The sequence below is a fragment of the Callorhinus ursinus genome, unplaced genomic scaffold (genome assembly GCF_003265705.2).
Source record: "Callorhinus ursinus isolate GAN/ISIS: 27379988/994484 unplaced genomic scaffold, GSC_fseal_2.0 scaffold60, whole genome shotgun sequence".
Lineage (NCBI taxonomy): Eukaryota > Metazoa > Chordata > Mammalia > Carnivora > Otariidae > Callorhinus > Callorhinus ursinus.
In genome coordinates, this window is record NW_027397122.1 from 5,107,773 (window position 1) to 5,125,921 (window position 18,149).

General features: G+C 44.7%; 1 protein-coding gene across 4 annotated transcripts in view; it reads right to left on the minus strand.

The window, feature by feature from the left end:
* Nucleotides 1-18,149, minus strand: part of VWC2 (von Willebrand factor C domain containing 2) — a 129,269-nt gene that overhangs the window by 90,862 nt on the left and 20,258 nt on the right. For all 4 annotated transcript variants that reach the window (XR_012375963.1, XR_012375962.1, XR_012375961.1 and 1 more), the window contains exon 3: nucleotides 15,872-16,001. Coding sequence is in view for 1 of the 4 variants with exons in the window: in XM_073885044.1 (XP_073741145.1) it covers nucleotides 15,872-16,001 (130 nt within the window). In the remaining 3 variants the exon portion in view is untranslated. The remainder of the gene's footprint in view (nucleotides 1-15,871; nucleotides 16,002-18,149) is intronic.

The following is an 18,149-nucleotide window of genomic DNA, read 5'->3' on the forward strand; positions in this document are numbered from 1 at the left end:
TAAGATGTGGTACATCCATACAGTGGAACGCTACTCAGCACGAAAAAGGATGGGACTGATATATGCAACAACAGTGTTCATGAATCTCAAGAACCTGGTAGGTGAAGGGAGCCAGATACAATGACTCATACTCTATGATTCCATTCATGTGAAATTCTCTAAGAGACAGGTTAAAAAAAAAAAAAAGACAAAACTCTCATGACAGAAATCAGATCAGCAGTTGCCTGAGAGCAGGTGTATGATGGGGGCTGAGAAGTGAACCACACCATCAAAAATGGGTTTTTTTGTTACATGTAAACTAAAACTGCTAAAACAATGTAAACACTAAAACTGAACTTAAAACATGATAAAATTTATATATGATGAAACAAAATTAATTTAACCGGGAAGGAAAATCTGTACAAACAAGACTTGCTAAGCCACACTTATCTTCCTAGTACTTCTTTTCTTAAATTAATTAATTAATTTTTTAAATAATCTTACACCCAACAATGAGGCTCAAACTCACGGCCCTGAGATCAAGAGTCCCATGCTCCTCTGAATGAGCCAGGCAGGAGCCCCACCCTTGTACTTCTTCGACACCAACTACCCCAAGCCCAAACATGCTTGGAATTCTTCACAAATGTATTGTTTGTTTGTCTAAAAGGTCAAAGAGCTGCCTGCTCTGGTCATTCTTCAGGTCCTCATTCTCTTGTGAAGACTCCCATAAACGTGTAACGATTTAATAAAATGTGTGTGCTTTTCTCTTGTTGATCTGTCTCTGTCAGTTTTCTTTTCAGACCTAGCCAGGGGACTCTGAAAGGGGCAAGGAAAACTGTTTCCTCCCCTACACTAGGAATAATTACTTTTGGTATAGTTCACAAACTTCATTTCAGTTTCTATACTACAATATACTATACAATCCCATTTTTGAGAGAATTTTTTTCAATAGTCTTACTATTTTAAATGTTTCCATAAAATTACCTGGAATTGGTTTTCAAGTTACGTTTTATGGCTTCTAAATTTGGAATTATTAGTATATTGAATTGACTTCTGAAGAGCATATTATTAATTGAGAAAATTCTCTCTCTATAGATGCTGAGATACTACCTGGCAAACTCAGAAAATTTGATAAATGGAAGACATCCTCATTTCTAATCACGGCTTCCATGGATATGCCAAGCGTTTTCATGGGTACTATATAGCACTATAGAGTGACTTTCCTTAATAAATACATTTTAAGACAAAATTCACCAAATATTTTGTCTCTGTTTACGATTTTTTTTGAGTGTTCGCTGAATTCAAATGTTGGAAATATCACAGGGCTTCTTAACTTTGCGTCATTTCAGTACAGAATATCTAGAGATCCAATTTAACCTATGAGCTCAATTAAGATATTCTTCCCACACACAGTGATCTGAAGATTAAATCACACACAGTGGCGGCCCCGTTGTGTAATCCACTCCATCTGTCCAGAGCCATCTAAGTACTGTCTGGTTCACAAGTTTGGTTCTCACAATCACGACTTTCTAAAGCCTCAAAAGCTAAAGTCTTTTTTCTATTTGTTGAATACTGTGACTAAAGAGTCCCAATTGATTTTGAAAGAAATATACAGCCAAAATATAGGCAATGCCTTTATTTAAAACAGTATGTCAAAAAACACTGTTAGGCACTTAGGTTAACTTTACAAATCTTCCAAGGCTCACCCGTTTCTGAAGAGAGCCCAACTGGTGAAAGAGGCACCAACAAATCTGCCAAAGAGATTGTTTTCTTCACAAAATAATGTGCTTGGATTATTTTAAAATTTTGACGATGACAGCTTCCATATTTATTTCTAGGATACCACAGTTTGCTCGGAAGCAATTACGAATACCATGTGTGCCATATTCAACTTCAAATATATTTCTACCCTACTGGTTTATTAAGTTAGCAAGATCATGGTGGTTTTGTTTGTTTTGTTTTGTTTTGTTTTTAGAAAGAGACAGAGATAGAAAGCAAGGTGGGGATTGGGGCGGTGTAGGAACACAGGCAGGGGGGAGAGAGAGAATTTTAAGCAGGCTCCACGACCCTGAGATCATGACCTGAGCTGAAATCAAGAGTCAGATGCTTAACCGACTCAGCCATCCAGGAGCCCACGATCATGTTTTTATGATACGCTGCTCTGCTAAAAATTTATTCATAAGAGCAGTCAAAGAATAATTTTACTTTCAACCTTGAACTTATTAAAATACATCTAAAATAGAATTAGCAATTGCATTAGATGTTTTACCTTTGATAGAATTAATTTCTGAAAGATTTGCTTTGATTCCAGGAATTGAATTTCAAAAACAATACAAAATGAAACAAAACTGACTTTGCTTTTGAAAATAACTGAATTGATTTTCTATCTGAATCACAGGAGAAACTGACAGAAAAAGGACATATTTTTTGCTGCATTTTCCTTCTGTTATTGGAGACACCATATTAACAGCTGTTGTTTTAGCTTTTGTACAAATACAAAAAGGATGCAACTGAAAATGAGTGACATTAACCCAGAGTAAGTGGCTCTCAGTGAGAATTGATGGTTCAGAGACGAACAGGTAAGTATGCCTTCTGTCGACATGCATCTTAAATCATTGTTATTAGACAGTCTTCCTAAAATTACTACTAACTTCTGAACTGGAAGCAATGTTTCTTTCTTTTTTTAATTTAATTTTTTTTTATTTCTTTGAGAGAGAGACAGAGAGAGAGAGAGAGAGAGAGCACAAGTGGCGTAGAGGGAGTGAATATCCAAGCAGACTCCTGCTGAGTGGGGAGCCAGACGTGGGGCTCAGTCTCACTACCCAGGAGATCAGGACTTGAGCCTAAACAAAGAGCAGACGCCCAACTGACTGAGCCACCCAGGAGCCCCTGGAAACAATGTTTCTTAAGGAGATTCATGTTTTCCAGTTTATCTGTATCTGTTTAGTGAATTCACTGTGACCCCATCAGTGACTAGACAAAGTTTATAAATTACAAGTTCACCATCAAGAGCCTCGAGAAATGTAAAGTCAATACTGTCTGCTAAATGTTCACTTTCAGGGCGCCTGGGGGGCTCAGTCGGTGAAGCATCTGGCTTTTGCTCAGGTCATGATCTCGGGGTCCTGGGATCGAGCCCTGTGTTGGGATCCTTGCTCAGCGGGGAGTCTGCTTCTCCCTCTCTCTCTGTGCTCTCTCTCTCTCAAGTAAATAAATAAAATCCTAAAAAAAATAAATGTTCGCTTTCCTCCTAATTTTATCCCTTTCCTTTCTTCTCCCCCCCCCCACTTTTTTTAGCTCATTGCTAGTAAAACGATTAGTTAGAAAACAGAGAGTTCCAGAGCACAGCTTCGGGCTGGGGGATGGCTCATCTCTGTTCACGATGACCTTTTATTTTCTCAGGATGCCCTGGAGTGCTAGACTCCCCATATACTCACAGGCTCAGGCTTGCATTGCTTCTTTGGGGTGTGGTTGTCAATTTTCAACTCCTCGGTCATTTCAAATGATCGATTTTTACCAGTTTAGTTAGAAACTGTAAAGGCACTATCAGTTTAAGTGATGGGAAGAGCCAGTTTTGGTGAGGTGGACCTTACCTGTAGTCCCAGTACATGCACTTAAGCATATCTACTTTCCTTCCGAACACAAGACAAAAACCAAATTCTTGTCAGGCTGACTCAGATTTGTGAACAAAATGAAGGTAAAAGGCCCCCTTTTTTTGCAGACACGGTTCTTCTAAAGTAAGACTAGACTGGACAAAAATGGATTTCTTTAAAACAAATATCTTTTTATTCTTGCCTGCTTATAAAATCTTAATGAATGAGCCCTTCCTTCAGGCTTTTCATTACTCACGGGGCCTGGAGAGAATAGTCCCAGCATCTTCATTATTCTGAGGCTTTTATCTGAGATAATGAACGTAAGGCTGCCTTGGTGACCATCATTTCATGGAGTCTGGAGTTTGAAGCAGTTGTGTGAGAGATGTTTCTGGTACTCAAGATGGTTCAGAGCCCAGAGAAGCCACGGGGTAGCGGATCAGTAAAGTATTCATGAGAGCTAAAGGGACAAAAATTCCTCCTGGGGTTTCCAGAAGCATGGCATGGTCACTCTTGCAAAGCTGGTCTCTCTGGGCTCACTTTATTTAGATGGGATCAAGACCTCAGAAATATATAATAAAGAAACACTAAATTTTCCGCTTCAGTCTGCACAGTCATCCCCATGTGTGGGCGCAGCAGGGGACAGTGGAGTATGAAATGAGTAAGTTCTGTCCCTTAGCCCTGGGGCTGTCCACTGCCACATGGGAAAAACCAGGCCAGCAAGGACTGGCTCATCAGGGTGGCGAATGTCGGGGGGCACCTGCGAACAGGCAGGTAAGGAGCAGAGGCAGTGGTCCCAGAAAACAGATGGAGTTTTGCTTTAGTCAGAGGGTTTCAAGGCATTTCAGGCGAACTGAGTAACTAGGGAAAGCAGGGAAAGAGATGTGCCTGCAGCTTTGCATGCATTCAAGACGGGAAAGGCAGGAGTCTGAAAATCTAATTACTAGGAGATAAGTGAATTTGCGGTTTTCAGGGGGAAATGTGTAACTTTTTGTACATTGTGCACAAAATGTGCAATTTTTGTAAATACAGTTGACAAACAGCACAGAGGTTAAGGGCGCTGACAACCCACACAGTCGAAATTCCACATATAACTTTTGACCCTGCCAAAACTTAACTACTAACAGCCTACCGTTGACCAAAAAGCCTTACCAATCACATAAATTGTTGATGAACACATATTTTGTATGCTATATGTAGTATAGGCCATATTCTTACAATAAAGTAAACCAGAGAAAAGAAGATGTTCTTAAGAAAACCATTGGGGGTGGGGGGCGGCGCCTGGGTGGCTCAGACAGTTAAACGTCTGCCTTCAGCTCAGGTCATGATCCCAGGGTCCTGGGATCAAGCCCGGCATTGGGCTCCCTGCTCAGCAGGGAGCCTGCTTCTCCCTCTCCCTCTGCCCTCCTCCCACTTGTGCTCTCCTTCTCTATCTCAAATAAATAAAAAAATCTTAAAAAAAATCATCAGGAAGAGAAAATGCATTACAGCCCTGTACCGCATTTATTGAAAAAAATCCATGTATAAGTGCGCAGTTCAAATCTGTGCGGTTCCAGGGTCAACTGTACTAATCACCTTTCTTTTCTGTGCTAAGGCATTTCCTCTCCTTTAAATGACACACACTTTGAAGAAATTCTAAAGGCACCTTCATATGCATCCTCTCCCACATGACCTACTTCTTTCACAGATGAGGGGAGCGAAGCCCAGATGTGTCAGGTGGCTCAGGCGGTGGCAGCATCCCCGCCCGAACTCTCAATCCGCCCCCTGCCCAGAGTCTCTGTATCTCTCCAGCTATGAGAGTGGGCGGTGACACAGGACCTTCTGTCTGTGGGTCTTCAAAGAATAAGTGCGTATCTTGTTTTCAGCGACTATCTCGTTCATTTACAAAATGACTCACTGATGTAAGTAACACAGGGAAAGACAAGAAAACGTGTGAATTAACCAGAGAAAGGAACACTGTTCTTTCTGTGCACCCCAAATAGATTGCTGAGTAATGATGCTGGAGACATTTATGCATTAGTGCCAAAGAGTAATAACATTTTAGCACTGAAAGGCTCTGCAAGTCATCCGGTCCAGCTCATATCTGGATTTGGCTCCACAGCCTCTGAACACTTTTGAGGGATTGGAACAATCCCTCAAAAGCATCCCCCATCTGCTTTTCCATGGCCACCCAGTTAGTCTTTCTCTCCAGAGGTGACGTGGATGCAGACCATTTGCACCAGCATTTGGGGCTCTAGCGGGTGGAGTCTAAAGTGTATCTACCATGGTCAGCACCTCGTGTGACCAGAGTTGTTCTAACAACTGCTTTTGTCTCCCCCGTTATGAGAATCAAGTTAGAACACGTGTTAAAATAGAGACCCTCCTTTTAGGGGCCCACCATTCTTATTATCTATGAACTGTGATTGCTTCTCATTAAAGAAATGGTGCTGTTTTTCTCCCATCGGATAATGTTTTTCTCAGTTGATGGGCTTTCAAAAGACACTCGGCAAATGTCTGATTAAAGATAAATTCAGTACGCAGCTGTTAGGATTACCAAATTGTAACCACTCTTAAGTGAAGGCATTTGTTTTAGAAAAGATGAGAGACAATTTTCAGAACCGGTGGTTTATGGATCCCTCCTGGGGTAATGGGCTCTTTGATACCTGAAGTTTATCTTCCCACAAGACAAATAATAGGGGTGAGTTTTCTGTCGGCGTAAGAGCAGAATGTGTCTTCTGATCAACACGGAGGCTATTTTATATGCCCTGGTGCACCCCCAAAAGTCCTCTCTAAGAATACTCATTGGCTCATTCTCCTAGAGATGGAGACAGATTGGGGAAGCCATCCACGGGGCTATTTGTCTTCATGCTGTCAGCCTATTTCTACCAGAACACAGCCCATGTAAGCATTTCGGATGCAGTGTAAGTTTCCTCTGGTAATGGCACCATCGATCATGTTATTGGATGTGGTGAAGATATCTGCCTGCCTTGGGATGAATAGCTTTATTGTATATTGTGACAATTGATTTCCCTTTGGCTAAGGACACAGGCTGGGGATATTTTAAGCCACTGTATTAATGACCAAGCGGCTTTTACCAGATGAATAATGGCCAAAGCCTATGAATGGATAATCTTCTGGAGGACAAAGGGAAACGCAAGCTTTTTTGCAACCTCGGTCTGCCTGAGGCTGGGCAAACTGCCACAGTGGTTTGTGGTATAAACTCAGGGGCTCCTCGCAAGGAAATCTGGTGCCGGGCATCACTTTTAAGAAGCCCAACTGGATGGAGCTCCAGGAGGACAAAGGAGGGAGAAAATAGTCTTTGAGTCTTGACTCCGCAGAAGGTGGTGATGTGTTTGACCCTCATGCTAAGCCTGCAGGGCGCCCACAGATCGTCCCCGTTTGCAGGTGAAGAAGCCAAAGAAGCTGAATTAAACAAGGTGACAAGGACTCAGCTGGAAAGTCATCCGCTGAGCTCCAAAGCCCGGGGTTTCCGCACTACTTCTTCAAGGAATTTAGTCTAACCTGACAGCACAAAATGCCGCACAAGGGCATCTGCAAAGACGTTGTCTTCCAACAGAGCCTACAGCCTGCTCTTCCCAGGGGTCTGAGCCCTACACCCAGAGCGACCGCTGCGGTTCAAATAGATTTGTGCCACTTCTATCCTAAAGCCCCTTGTGGGGTGCCTCGCTGCTTTAGCATTGAACCTGACCTCTCGTGTGGCATAAAGGTCCTTGGTGAGCTTGTGTGTGCCCATCCTTGCAGGTCCCCCGCTCCCTCCTACCTCCAGGCTTGCGGGACTCTCCTAGCCCTTTCACTCCTGCACGGGCCCTGCCCCCGACGACCCTCCTGGTTCCTCCTGCTTCCAGAGCCCTCAGGGTGCTCCTCCCTCCTCTCCCCTGCATTTCTCAGCTCTGGAGGAGCAGGGGCAGGGGGGTGGGTCCCGGTTCCCTCATGGGATCTGTGTTTCTAGAACTCTTCCTGTCTGCCAACTCATCTCATATAGCAGATAGTGAGGATCAGTCAGTATCTGTGGATCGAATGAATGGAACACTTGTAAACCTCCCCTGTGGCTACGCTGTTACAAGATATCCACAGATGTGGCCGGATGTCCGCTACACGGATACAGAAAGGATGTAGAGAAATCAAGTTACTTGATTATAAACTCTTAGTCCCCATACCTCGTCGTTGTATCACAGGGCACTCCAAGAATTCATTTCTATAGCACTGATGTCAAGGACTCTTGAGGTCCTGCTCAAAGTAATTTCGTTAAGAAGTCAGCAAAGTAGAATACATTGCAGGGGGCGGGGGGAAATGAAAGGTTTAGCAAATTCATCATAAAACCAGGAGCTTTACAAACGTGCACACCCTTCTGCAAAACGACATGACAATATGTATCCAAATCATAAAAATGTCCCAACCCGTTGACCTAATCATCTCACTGCTGGGAATGCATCCAAATGACATGATTCAAAACCAAATAAAGGCCATACACAGGGTAACATTTACCGCCCTCTTACTCAGGATTTCCCCCTATGCTCCTCACTGATGTCATCATAAATTCCAGCAAAGTAGCAGATACCATGTTATTTACAGGACTACCTCCCCTCTAGACTATGAGCTCATTAAGGCCGGGCACCATCACTTGACTCATCTTTGTATCTGCCGTAAAATAAAGAAGACATGCCTCAGTGTTTTCTAAAAGCAACATATACGTGCCCACGCACCCGTATGAGCGCACACGTGCGCACACACACACACTCCTCTCTAATAATCTAAAAAGAGAGAGAGAAAAAAAGAAGCGCCCAATGTTCAACAAAAGAACACGTTTAATGATGGTGTCTTCCCTGTTCCTGCATCGGAAAACAAGGTGATTAGGGCTCTGGCTTCTGAGAAGAATCAACAGGGCCATGAGCTTGCCTTAAGAAGCAGGCCAGAGAAGGTTTTCCAGCTGAGGAGAGTTGAACACTGGTCTTCACAAAGAGGGGAGACAAAAGAGAGACTCCTGGTCTGGTCCTCAGTGAGATCAAAGCCACAGTATAAAATGGAAAGGGCCAAACTCGGTGGTCACGAGTTTGTGACTGAAGTCCCCACTTGCCTGAAATTCATGGCTAAATACACTTGACTTTAGGAAACATACAAAAAAAAAAAAAAAAGAAAGAAAGAAAAAAGAAAAGTCACTGTCATACACCTTCTGTCTAGAAGTTTAACTCAGAAAAGAAGTTCTTCATCATCATCAGGTAGCAACCACTTCAAGGCAGTCTGGGTCTCACTTGGTTTACTCATCTTACAGATCGGATTCTGTCCCAATGTTTGAAAACAAAAGTATCCTTTTAAACTGCTGACAAATTTACAAAGAAGAGCTGCTAATGGGAAGATTTCAGGAGGAGATGAAAACAAATGAAGCTCTTGAATTTAAGATTTCACACTTTACTATCCCTCCTCTTTAGCTAACTTATCAGAAAGGAGACCTGAGAGTCATCCAAGCTTCTCTGATGACCCTGAGGATCTAAACCTGGAATGTGCAACCTTAAACCCAGAACTAGCGCTAGTTAAGGGAGTGAGGAGGAACACTAGGGGACACACAAGAGCTTCTCTAAAGAACAAATGATTAAGGACGCCTGGGTGGCTCAGTCCGTTAAACGTCCCACTCCTGGTTCCTGTTCAGGTCATGATCTCAGGGTCATGAGATCGAACCCCATGTCAGCTCCTCGCACACAGCGAGGAGTCTGCTTGAGATTCCCTCTGCCCGCCCCCCACTCTCTCTCTCTTTCTCTCTCTCTAAAATAAATAAATAAAATCTTTAAAAAGGAAGAAAGAACAAATGACTGATGCTCACTGGGCTTTATGAGCGTTAATGGGATGCCACCTGAATCGCTATTCCCACGACACCAAAATGTAAGTAAAACAGAAGACACATGGAGAAGAAACATGTTAGCACTCTGGAGTTGAGCTCTTGATCAATGTTGGGAAATGCTAACAGAAGTTGAATAAAACTTTTACATTTTTTTAAAACTTTTTTTTAAGTAATCTCTACACCCAAAGTGGGCCTCGCACTCATGACACCGAGATCGAGAGTCACACGCTCTTCTCACTGAGCCAGCCAGGCGCCCCTAAAACTTTCACATTTATAAAAAATTCATTTATGTTATTATTCCTAGGCAAACTGTTGACTAGGAAGTATGTCTGCTGAAAAACAAAACTGTGGTATATTTCTCTTTGCAGGTCGTATTTATTATACTTCCCACTCTTGCTTTGGCTTCTAGGAAGCTTGGAGTCAAATCTGCCGCCCACCTGTCATACTAGGTATGTAGGGTGACAGAGAGCACAAATCACGAGCAACTTTTTTGACTGGCCATGCAAATCATCTTCTCTCTGCCCTGATAAACACCAAGTATAAAATAAGGCATTTGGAAATGCATCCAAATCTCTGAATGACCTCATGCATGTCTAAAGCCTTGCAGCTCCTGTGTGTGCATCTCTTCTTATAGTTGACTAGGAGGACAATGAGAAAATGCCTGCCTGAGATCGATGGGTCTCCTGGGGTGGTCCCCACACCGACAGTAGGAGCGTGCCACTCTTGATCTCCGGGTGGAGTTCAAGCCCCATACTGGGCATAAAGCTTACTTAAAAAAAAAAAAAAAAACATGTGGGGATGCCTGTGTGGCTCAGTCAGTTAAGTGTCTGCCTTCGTCTCAGGTCATGATCCTAGGGTCCAGGGATCGAGTCCCACATGGGGCTCCTTACTCAGCAGGGGGGACGGCTTCTCCCTCTGCCTGCCGCTCCCCCTGCTTGTGCTCTCTCTCTCTCTGACAAATAAATACATTTTAAAAATCTTAAAAAAAATTTTTAAAATGCTAATTTTCAGGCCCCAGGCCAAACCTTCCAGGTTAGGAACTCCAGCAGGGGTGCGCAGCAGGTCTGTGTTTCAATAAGTCCTGGAAGCAATTCTGATGCTCACGAGGGTTGAGCTGCATCTGGGTGAAAGGTGCATCCTGAAGTCTGGGCTTCCACATGAGCACAGTACCAACCTTCATGAGACCTGCAAGCACCTAGCGACCCTCATTCTCCCTGCATTTGCAGCCCCAGGTCCTGGGAAGTTGAATCATAAAAAGGAAGAGTCTAGAATAACTAGAAGTGTGCAGTTGAAGGAGGCAGAGAGGTATCCACAATGCAAGTGAAGAATAACTCGACAAGGGGTAGTGCGGGGAGCTTGACTCCCATTCCAGGTACAGGGGGAGCTAGAGCACGGAAGTCTGTGAGAAGCCATCCACCTTGGTTGGGTTTGTACGTCTGTTATTCTTTACAACTTCCGACCTCCTAAAGGTCAATAACGGTATATACTTAGAAGGGTCTCAGCTTCAACAGGCTTAATTAGAAGATTTCATAGTTATCAAGGGCATGAGACCAGGATTTGAAAAGGCAGTCTCTGAGGAAAGATGAAAGGATATGTATTCAGACTAGCCTTAGGCGTGAGTCATGGAAAATTACAAAACTTACACTTTTTTTATTAAAGATTTTATTTATTTATTTGAGAGAGAGAGAGAGAGAGAGAGAGAGAGCACACAAGCAGGGGGAGGGGCAGCGGGAGAGGGAGAAGCAGACTCCTCCCTGAGTGCAGAACCCAACGTGGGGCTCAATCCCAAGACTCTGAGATCATGACCTGAGCCTAAGTCAGATGCTTAACCAACTGAGCCACCCAGGCGCCCCAACTTTGTCAATCTTTTTAAGAGATTGTCAATACTTCCAGCAGCAGTATTGAGGTGTATTTTAAATAGCACAAAACTCACCCATTGTAAGTATACAATTTAATAATTTTAGTAAATTTATTTGTGTAACCATCATAACAACCCAACTTATAAATATTCCATCACCTCAAAATCCCCTCATGGCCATTTGCAGAGAATTCCCTCTCTGACCCCAGGGCTAGGCCACCAGGGAGGGGCTTTCTCCCTATGTAAATTTGACTACTGTAGACCTTCCAAAAAAATAGAATCATACAGCAGGTTGTCTTTTATGATCGGCTTCTTTCATTTAGAATGAGTTTTTGAGGTTCATTCTTTTGTTGTTGCACATATCATTACTCATTTTTTATTGGTGAATTATATTCCATCGTGTGCTTATACCACATGTTGTTTATCCATTTACCAGTTAATGCACATTTGGAGTATTTCCATTTTCTTTTTCTTTTTTCGGTTATTAAGGATAATACTGCGATGAACATTTACATACATATCTTTATGTGGACACATGTTCTCATTTTTGTGGACATATAGTAAGTTTTTGTTAAGTATCATAAGTTTTTTTGTTGGTAGTGCTTGTTTAATTCTGTTGAATTCTGTTGTGCTCAAAGAACATACTTTATGTGATTGTCCTTTATATTAATATAGTAAGACTTGTTTATGTCCTGACAAATGGTCTGCCCTAGAGAGTGTGCACCTGCACACACACACACACACACACACACACCATTCGGTTCTGTCCAACTCACTACACGTGGTTTAATTATGATTTTATGCTACTCTTTGGGATACACGAGAGAAAAAAAAATCCCTCTAATTCTAATTCTTAGTCAGTGTTTCTCACATATTTTTCATGAAAGTGCTTCTAATAATTTGAAGTCTCAGTATTTTTCTTACAAATTTTATAAAAGTTTTCATTTTCTTCTCCAAAAAAATATTTATTTTCTTGGGGAAATAAAGCTGCCAAGAACTAGTTGACCCTGGAACAATGTGTGGGTTTAGGGAACTGACCTCTGCATAGTCAAAAATCTGTGTATAACTTTTGACTCCCCAAAAACTTAACTGCTCACAGCCTACGGTTGATCAGAAGCCTTACCGATAACACAAAGAATTGATTAACATATATTTTGTATGCTGTATGTGTTATATTCTGTACTCCTCCAAGAAAGTAAGCTAGAGAAGAGAAAATGTTAAGAAAATCATGAGGAAGCAAAGATACATTTATAGGACTGTCTTGTATTTATTGGGGAAAAAAATCTGCATATAAGTGGACCCACACAGTTTAAACCCATGTCATTCAAGGGTCAACTGTATTGTTAAGGGCAACAATACTGCAGTGAGATGTACAGTCTTCACACCCAGGGCCTTAGTACTCTCAAAGTACCTCATACCACCTTGGGTATGCTATTCCCCTTTAGAGAATCAGAGCTAATTCTAACAAGGCCCAGAGTCAAGGTCATGCCCCGCTCACATGCATGAAGGAAGAGCATGCACACGTGCAGAACAGAGTCTCCAATCACAAGTGTTCTGAGACTAACAGGCTTAAGTGGAATGAGTGCTGTGAACCTCACCTCTGAAGTGCCCCTGTCTCCAGAGCAAATCTGAAATCCTGAAAGTCCATATAAATAACATTTGCTGTTTGTGTCACTGGGAGAAAGAAAAAAAAAAACAACAACAGTGCCACACAAGCCATTTAATCAAAAGAAAATCCTTGGCAGATTGAGCTATACAAGTCACCAAAGTGAATATATTAAGTTGTACTTGATTTGTGATCATTTATTTATATCCCATGCACTCTTGGTTTCAAACTTTTGCACCTTTGACGCAATTGACTTTGGCAGCTTGCAACTGATCTGTAGTTTTCCCTTTGTTGGGAGAAGGAAGTATTTAATGCTACAGGTGAAGACATTAGAGTATGCAGAGTAAAGGCCTGTTTCCTGAGATTGGGACTTAAAACCTTCATATTCCATCCGATCTACGTCTAATTTTGTCTAAGGCATTGTTTTTGATGTCCTATAATCTTTGAGTCCACGTGTAATATTTTCTTATAACAACATTGTTTTGGGTATGCGGGTGGCAGAGATGGACAACCATAAATTATTCACTAATCTCAGTTAGTTATTACAGAGTATTCAAGTTCAACAGAAACCCTTCTCATTTTTCAAGCCAATCTTTTGGTAAGAATTCCAAACACCATTTAACCTGTCAAGGTTAAATACTATAGATGGCAGAAAGCCTTTCTATCTGGTGAATATGTTATATGATTAGGCTCATTTAAACTTCTTTCTACTTGGTACTCCTGAAAATAAGAAGTTATTGATGTTTTGACATAACTGGATCAAAATCTTTTTCTTTTTTTATTTGACAGACAGAGAGAGAGACACGGCGAGAGAGAACCCAAGCAGGGGGACTGGGAGAGGGAGAAGCTGAGCAGGGAGCCCGATGCGGGGCTCGATCCCAGGACCCCGGGACCATGACCTGAGCCGAAGGCAGACGCTTAACGACTGAGCCCCCCACGAGCCCGTGGATCAAAACCTTTTAATACAAATCCTTCTTGAATCCGGTTTTAGAAAACATATTTATGCTCCTTCTAAGAATCTCTAGTATCCCATATCCCCAAATCCTGCCCTATTCCATCCCATGCTGTCTACCAAAGTGAGAATCCTTAACATTTTAGCATATGCACACCAATAAGGAATTAATTCAAGAACGAACCGGTGACCACCACAGGGGAGGGAGTGGGGGAGAGGAGAGACAGGTGAAGGGGATTAAGAGATACAAACTTTCAGTTATAATATCAGTGTCATGGAGATGGTAAAGAAGAATTAATCCAGATAATTTCTAAACAGAGTCCACTGACTCTCTACCCTGACTGGGATAAATCCTAAGCGCAAACAGACCTACAAAGAAAAATCTTGAACTGTACTCGGTAGGCTTCATGCTGGTGGTGATATAAATAGAAGGTCTCCGGAGTGTATGATGGGAAGGAACAAATAAGTAAAAGTGCTGATGGCATTGGATTATGTACAGCAGAGATGGGGACCAGTGGGAACAAAGACAGAGACCAAAAGAGATAAAGCAAAAATGGCAAAATGTTCATGAAAGGTAAACGGAGTGAAGGGTCTACACTTGTTCATTGCACAAGCATTTCAAGTTTTCTGTGGGTTTGAAACCTTTACCAAGTTTCAAGGACTAGAACTTCCTCAGAGATTGAAATCACATCTTCCCATCCTTTGGAAATGTCCAAACACAGATACTCTATCGAGGGCCAAAATGTTGTTTCTTATCGCGCTCGGCAAGAGACAACACACAGTATTTGGATATTTAAGGTAACCAGATATTCGACAGCCCACATTTAAGCCTTCCACTGAACAGCACTGACTCCATGAGAGGTGACTTGTGCAGTGTGCTTCCCTGTCCATGAGCAGGTACTGCAGCCTGGACAGGAGCCGCCCTGATCTCCTGATGGACGCCAGGTGCCCACTGGCTCCTCAGCAGGCTCGCTTCACCCCCCACCCCCTCGAAGGCCGCCGGCCTCTCTACCTGCCTCCCGTTCCCCACCCCGACTCCATTCCTGCCAGTCCTAACTGACCCTCCCAGAGATGCCCCCCAGACACTAACAAGAGCTGTGTCACCGTCCGCCACCTACCAAGCCCGCATCGCAGGGCCTCCTGCTTGGGCCAGTAACCCCCGCAGTGACGAGCTGATCACCTCTCGAGCCCACCACCTTCTCCGAAATGCTCAGGTCAGGGAAATGCTCCCATCTTTCTGAGCCAATCTGTGGCTCTGACCTTGAGGCCTAGCACCACGCCCTGGGGCCACACAGACACCACCCAAGATCCCTCCTTCAGGGAAGGGACTCAAACTCTTGAAGACCTGATCATGAATCCAGAGTCAGCTCGCCTCCAACTCAACTACCTCATCCAGCCGCCCTCTTGAGCCATCATTGGTAAGCCCACTGTCCCTGGGAATGCACTCTTGTCAAATACCCTCTTAAAACGTGATGCCCAGAACAGCGCTCAGTACTTCAAGGTACAAAGTCATTCTCGTTATTTAGGGTGAGGAAACGCTCTCCCTTTATCAGTTATGATCAAGGACATCTTGCCATTTCTTTTTCATAAAGCAGATGAGGCTTTTGATCTACCACGGCTCTCACTGGAGAGGGGGTGCTCTTCCTGCCTAATTTACTTATGAAAAATATTTAATTATGTCCAAAGTTTAATTCACTTAGTAATGAAAAGTAAATGAGCCCAACCAGCATGTTTGATTTGTCTTGGAAAGAGAGAAACTGCTTTGCAAGAACAAAGTTAAATGAAAGTAAGGGACTCTCCTCGCTCTGGAAATTGAATTTCTCCCCCAAGCGCTTCTTGGGTCTTCTATAGAGCACGGGGCTGACACCAGCAAGAGCGTGCACGCCTCCGTGCACAACAGCTCCCAACTGTCCCCCTGGGGCCCCCGACTGTGCGGACGCGTGTTCAAACACACACATGCATGCATCTTTCATCGACCACGAAGCAGGCAGTGAACTTGGGGTGAACTGGGAGGCAAGTGGTAGGCAGCCCTGCGCTCGACCTGTGGCTCACGTACCATTTTTGCAGATGGGGCAGCACTGGTCAGGCTCGTACACGGGGTCCACACACTCCGTCTGAGGACACGCCGACACGGTGCACAGCACCTCCCCGTTGGCTTCGCAGCGGCACCGCTCACACGGAGACACCTGAAACACAAGCCCACGGTCAGGGTCAGACCTCCCGCCATCCTCCCCATACAAACTCACGTCTTCCCTCCCGCCAGACTTTCTGTGAAGACGCCCAAATGTTTGAGGAATGTGAAACGGGATCCAGCCCGGTGGTTTGCAAAGGGCAAAGCCAGGGTGCTGGAGCAGAGCGGGTTTCCCTCGGAAGGACCCTTGTCCACAGCGCTGCCGGGTGCCACCCAGCTAGCCTGGGACACTGCCACACCGGAGCTGAGCAGATAGCAGAGGGGGATGCGACGGGCCAAGGCAAGGAGGTACCTGGCCAGGAGGTGGCTGAAGATGACCTCATGTAACCCTCACAGCAGCACTAAAATACCTCTCTCCGATTCTCGCCCTGTGTACTGATGAGGATGCAGAAGGGGGGAATGCAGCTTGCCAAGGGACCCGACTCCAGAGCTCAGGCAGGCGCTCCCTCTCTCCCCCACCGCCTCCAGGGGGCGCTCCCTCTGCCACCCAGGGCGCTGGAGCCTTCTCTGCACTGCACTGGCCCAAATTCTACCTCTCGGATCACTCCAATCAAGCACAATGGAATTTCTGGAAAGGCTGCACGCCACCAACTTGATCCTGCCATAGTGACACGCAGGCTGTGATGCGGATGATGTTTTTTTCCTGGAAATCACCACTAGAGTGATTTTCCATCGGGGTTGACCCAGGACAAAGCAGAAACGGCATATGCAGAGCCAGCAGCCAGAAGCAGAAGCCGCTACATGGAAATAGACGGTTTAAAAGATAGTGGAGGTGGCGGTGGGGGGTGGTTGTCAGGCTGAGCGTCCTGGGCAGGGGGGTCCTGGGCACTCTGCATACCACACCCTAACCAACCAGCACTTGTAAGGGAGAGAACACTCCCTTACAACACTCACAGATGTCTCCTCCGTCGAGCCAACGCCAAAAATTAACAACTCAAATCTCTACCAAATACACTGATAATCTCACGAAGCAAAAGCTCAGTTTGTATTTAAACGTAAAGGCTCTTGTCCAGCTCTAGACCACTGTCAACCTGGCTGGGAGTGAGGGCTGAGGTGTATCTGTGTGAGTGTGAGTGTGTGTGGGTGTGAGTGAGCGGCCCAGGGTAAAATGTTGAGCTGGTGTGCAGGACAGCCTTAGAAGCTGAAGCCAATCTTGCAACAACACAAGGGCGCATTTTCCAGGAGCGCTTTGGGCACCATGAGGCTTTCTTGCTACTGTAACGAACTTTGTTTTTTGTTGCTACTGTCTTTTCTTTCTGCCAGCTACTAATTCCCCCTTCAGCCTGTAGCATCCTTCTGTCGAGGGTGGATTTACTTAGCAAGCAGGTTAAGAAAAGGATCGTGAGTTTTAAAAGCAGAGACCTTGAGCTGCAAGAGACATGGTTCATTGCGTGTCCGAGCCTTCAGTGCAAGGACTCGGACCGAAGCCACACAGCACAGACAGGGTGGATTAGATGGTGGGGAGCCAGGCAGGCCCCCTGGCCCCAGAAGAGGTAAGGACAGTCCCATCTGGAGGACAGTCCCATCTAGAGGGCAGGCTCGTCCGAAAGGAACAAGAGGGTCAGCAATCGTTGGGGTCTGTCCTCAAGAAAGGGGCACAGCCCGGCACCACCCCCACGTAGGCTACACTGCAGGGATGCAGGAAAAAGCTCCACGTTGGTTTGGGAATTTGAAAGAAGGGGAGACCAGGCCTCCCGGCTGTCCCCGAGGAGAGCTCCAGGAAAAACCACAAAGGAGCAGGTGTGGGTCACAAAGACTGCGGACACTCGGGAAGCAGGCCTAGAGGCGGCCTCACCCTGCAGCTCCCCACACAAGGGAGCACATCCTGGGCAAGACAGCCCGGAACCTCCTGCTCCTGGCTCTGCAAGCTCACGGTGTCCACGGCACAGAGCGAAGCTCGGACCATGGATGCCCACAGCCCGGACTGCTACCTTCTTAAAGGTTCTGCAACTTGATCAAAAGTTCTACTGTGAGCTTTGCTATCACAGAACATTTACAAATCCTGATTCAGCTCTTTGGAGATGTGTTCATGTCTCAAAACTATGAGTTGAGGGGCGCCTGGGTGGCTCAGTCGGTTAAGCATCCGACTCTTGGTTTCAGGTCAGGTCACGATCTCAGGGTCCTGGGATCGAGCCTCAGGTAG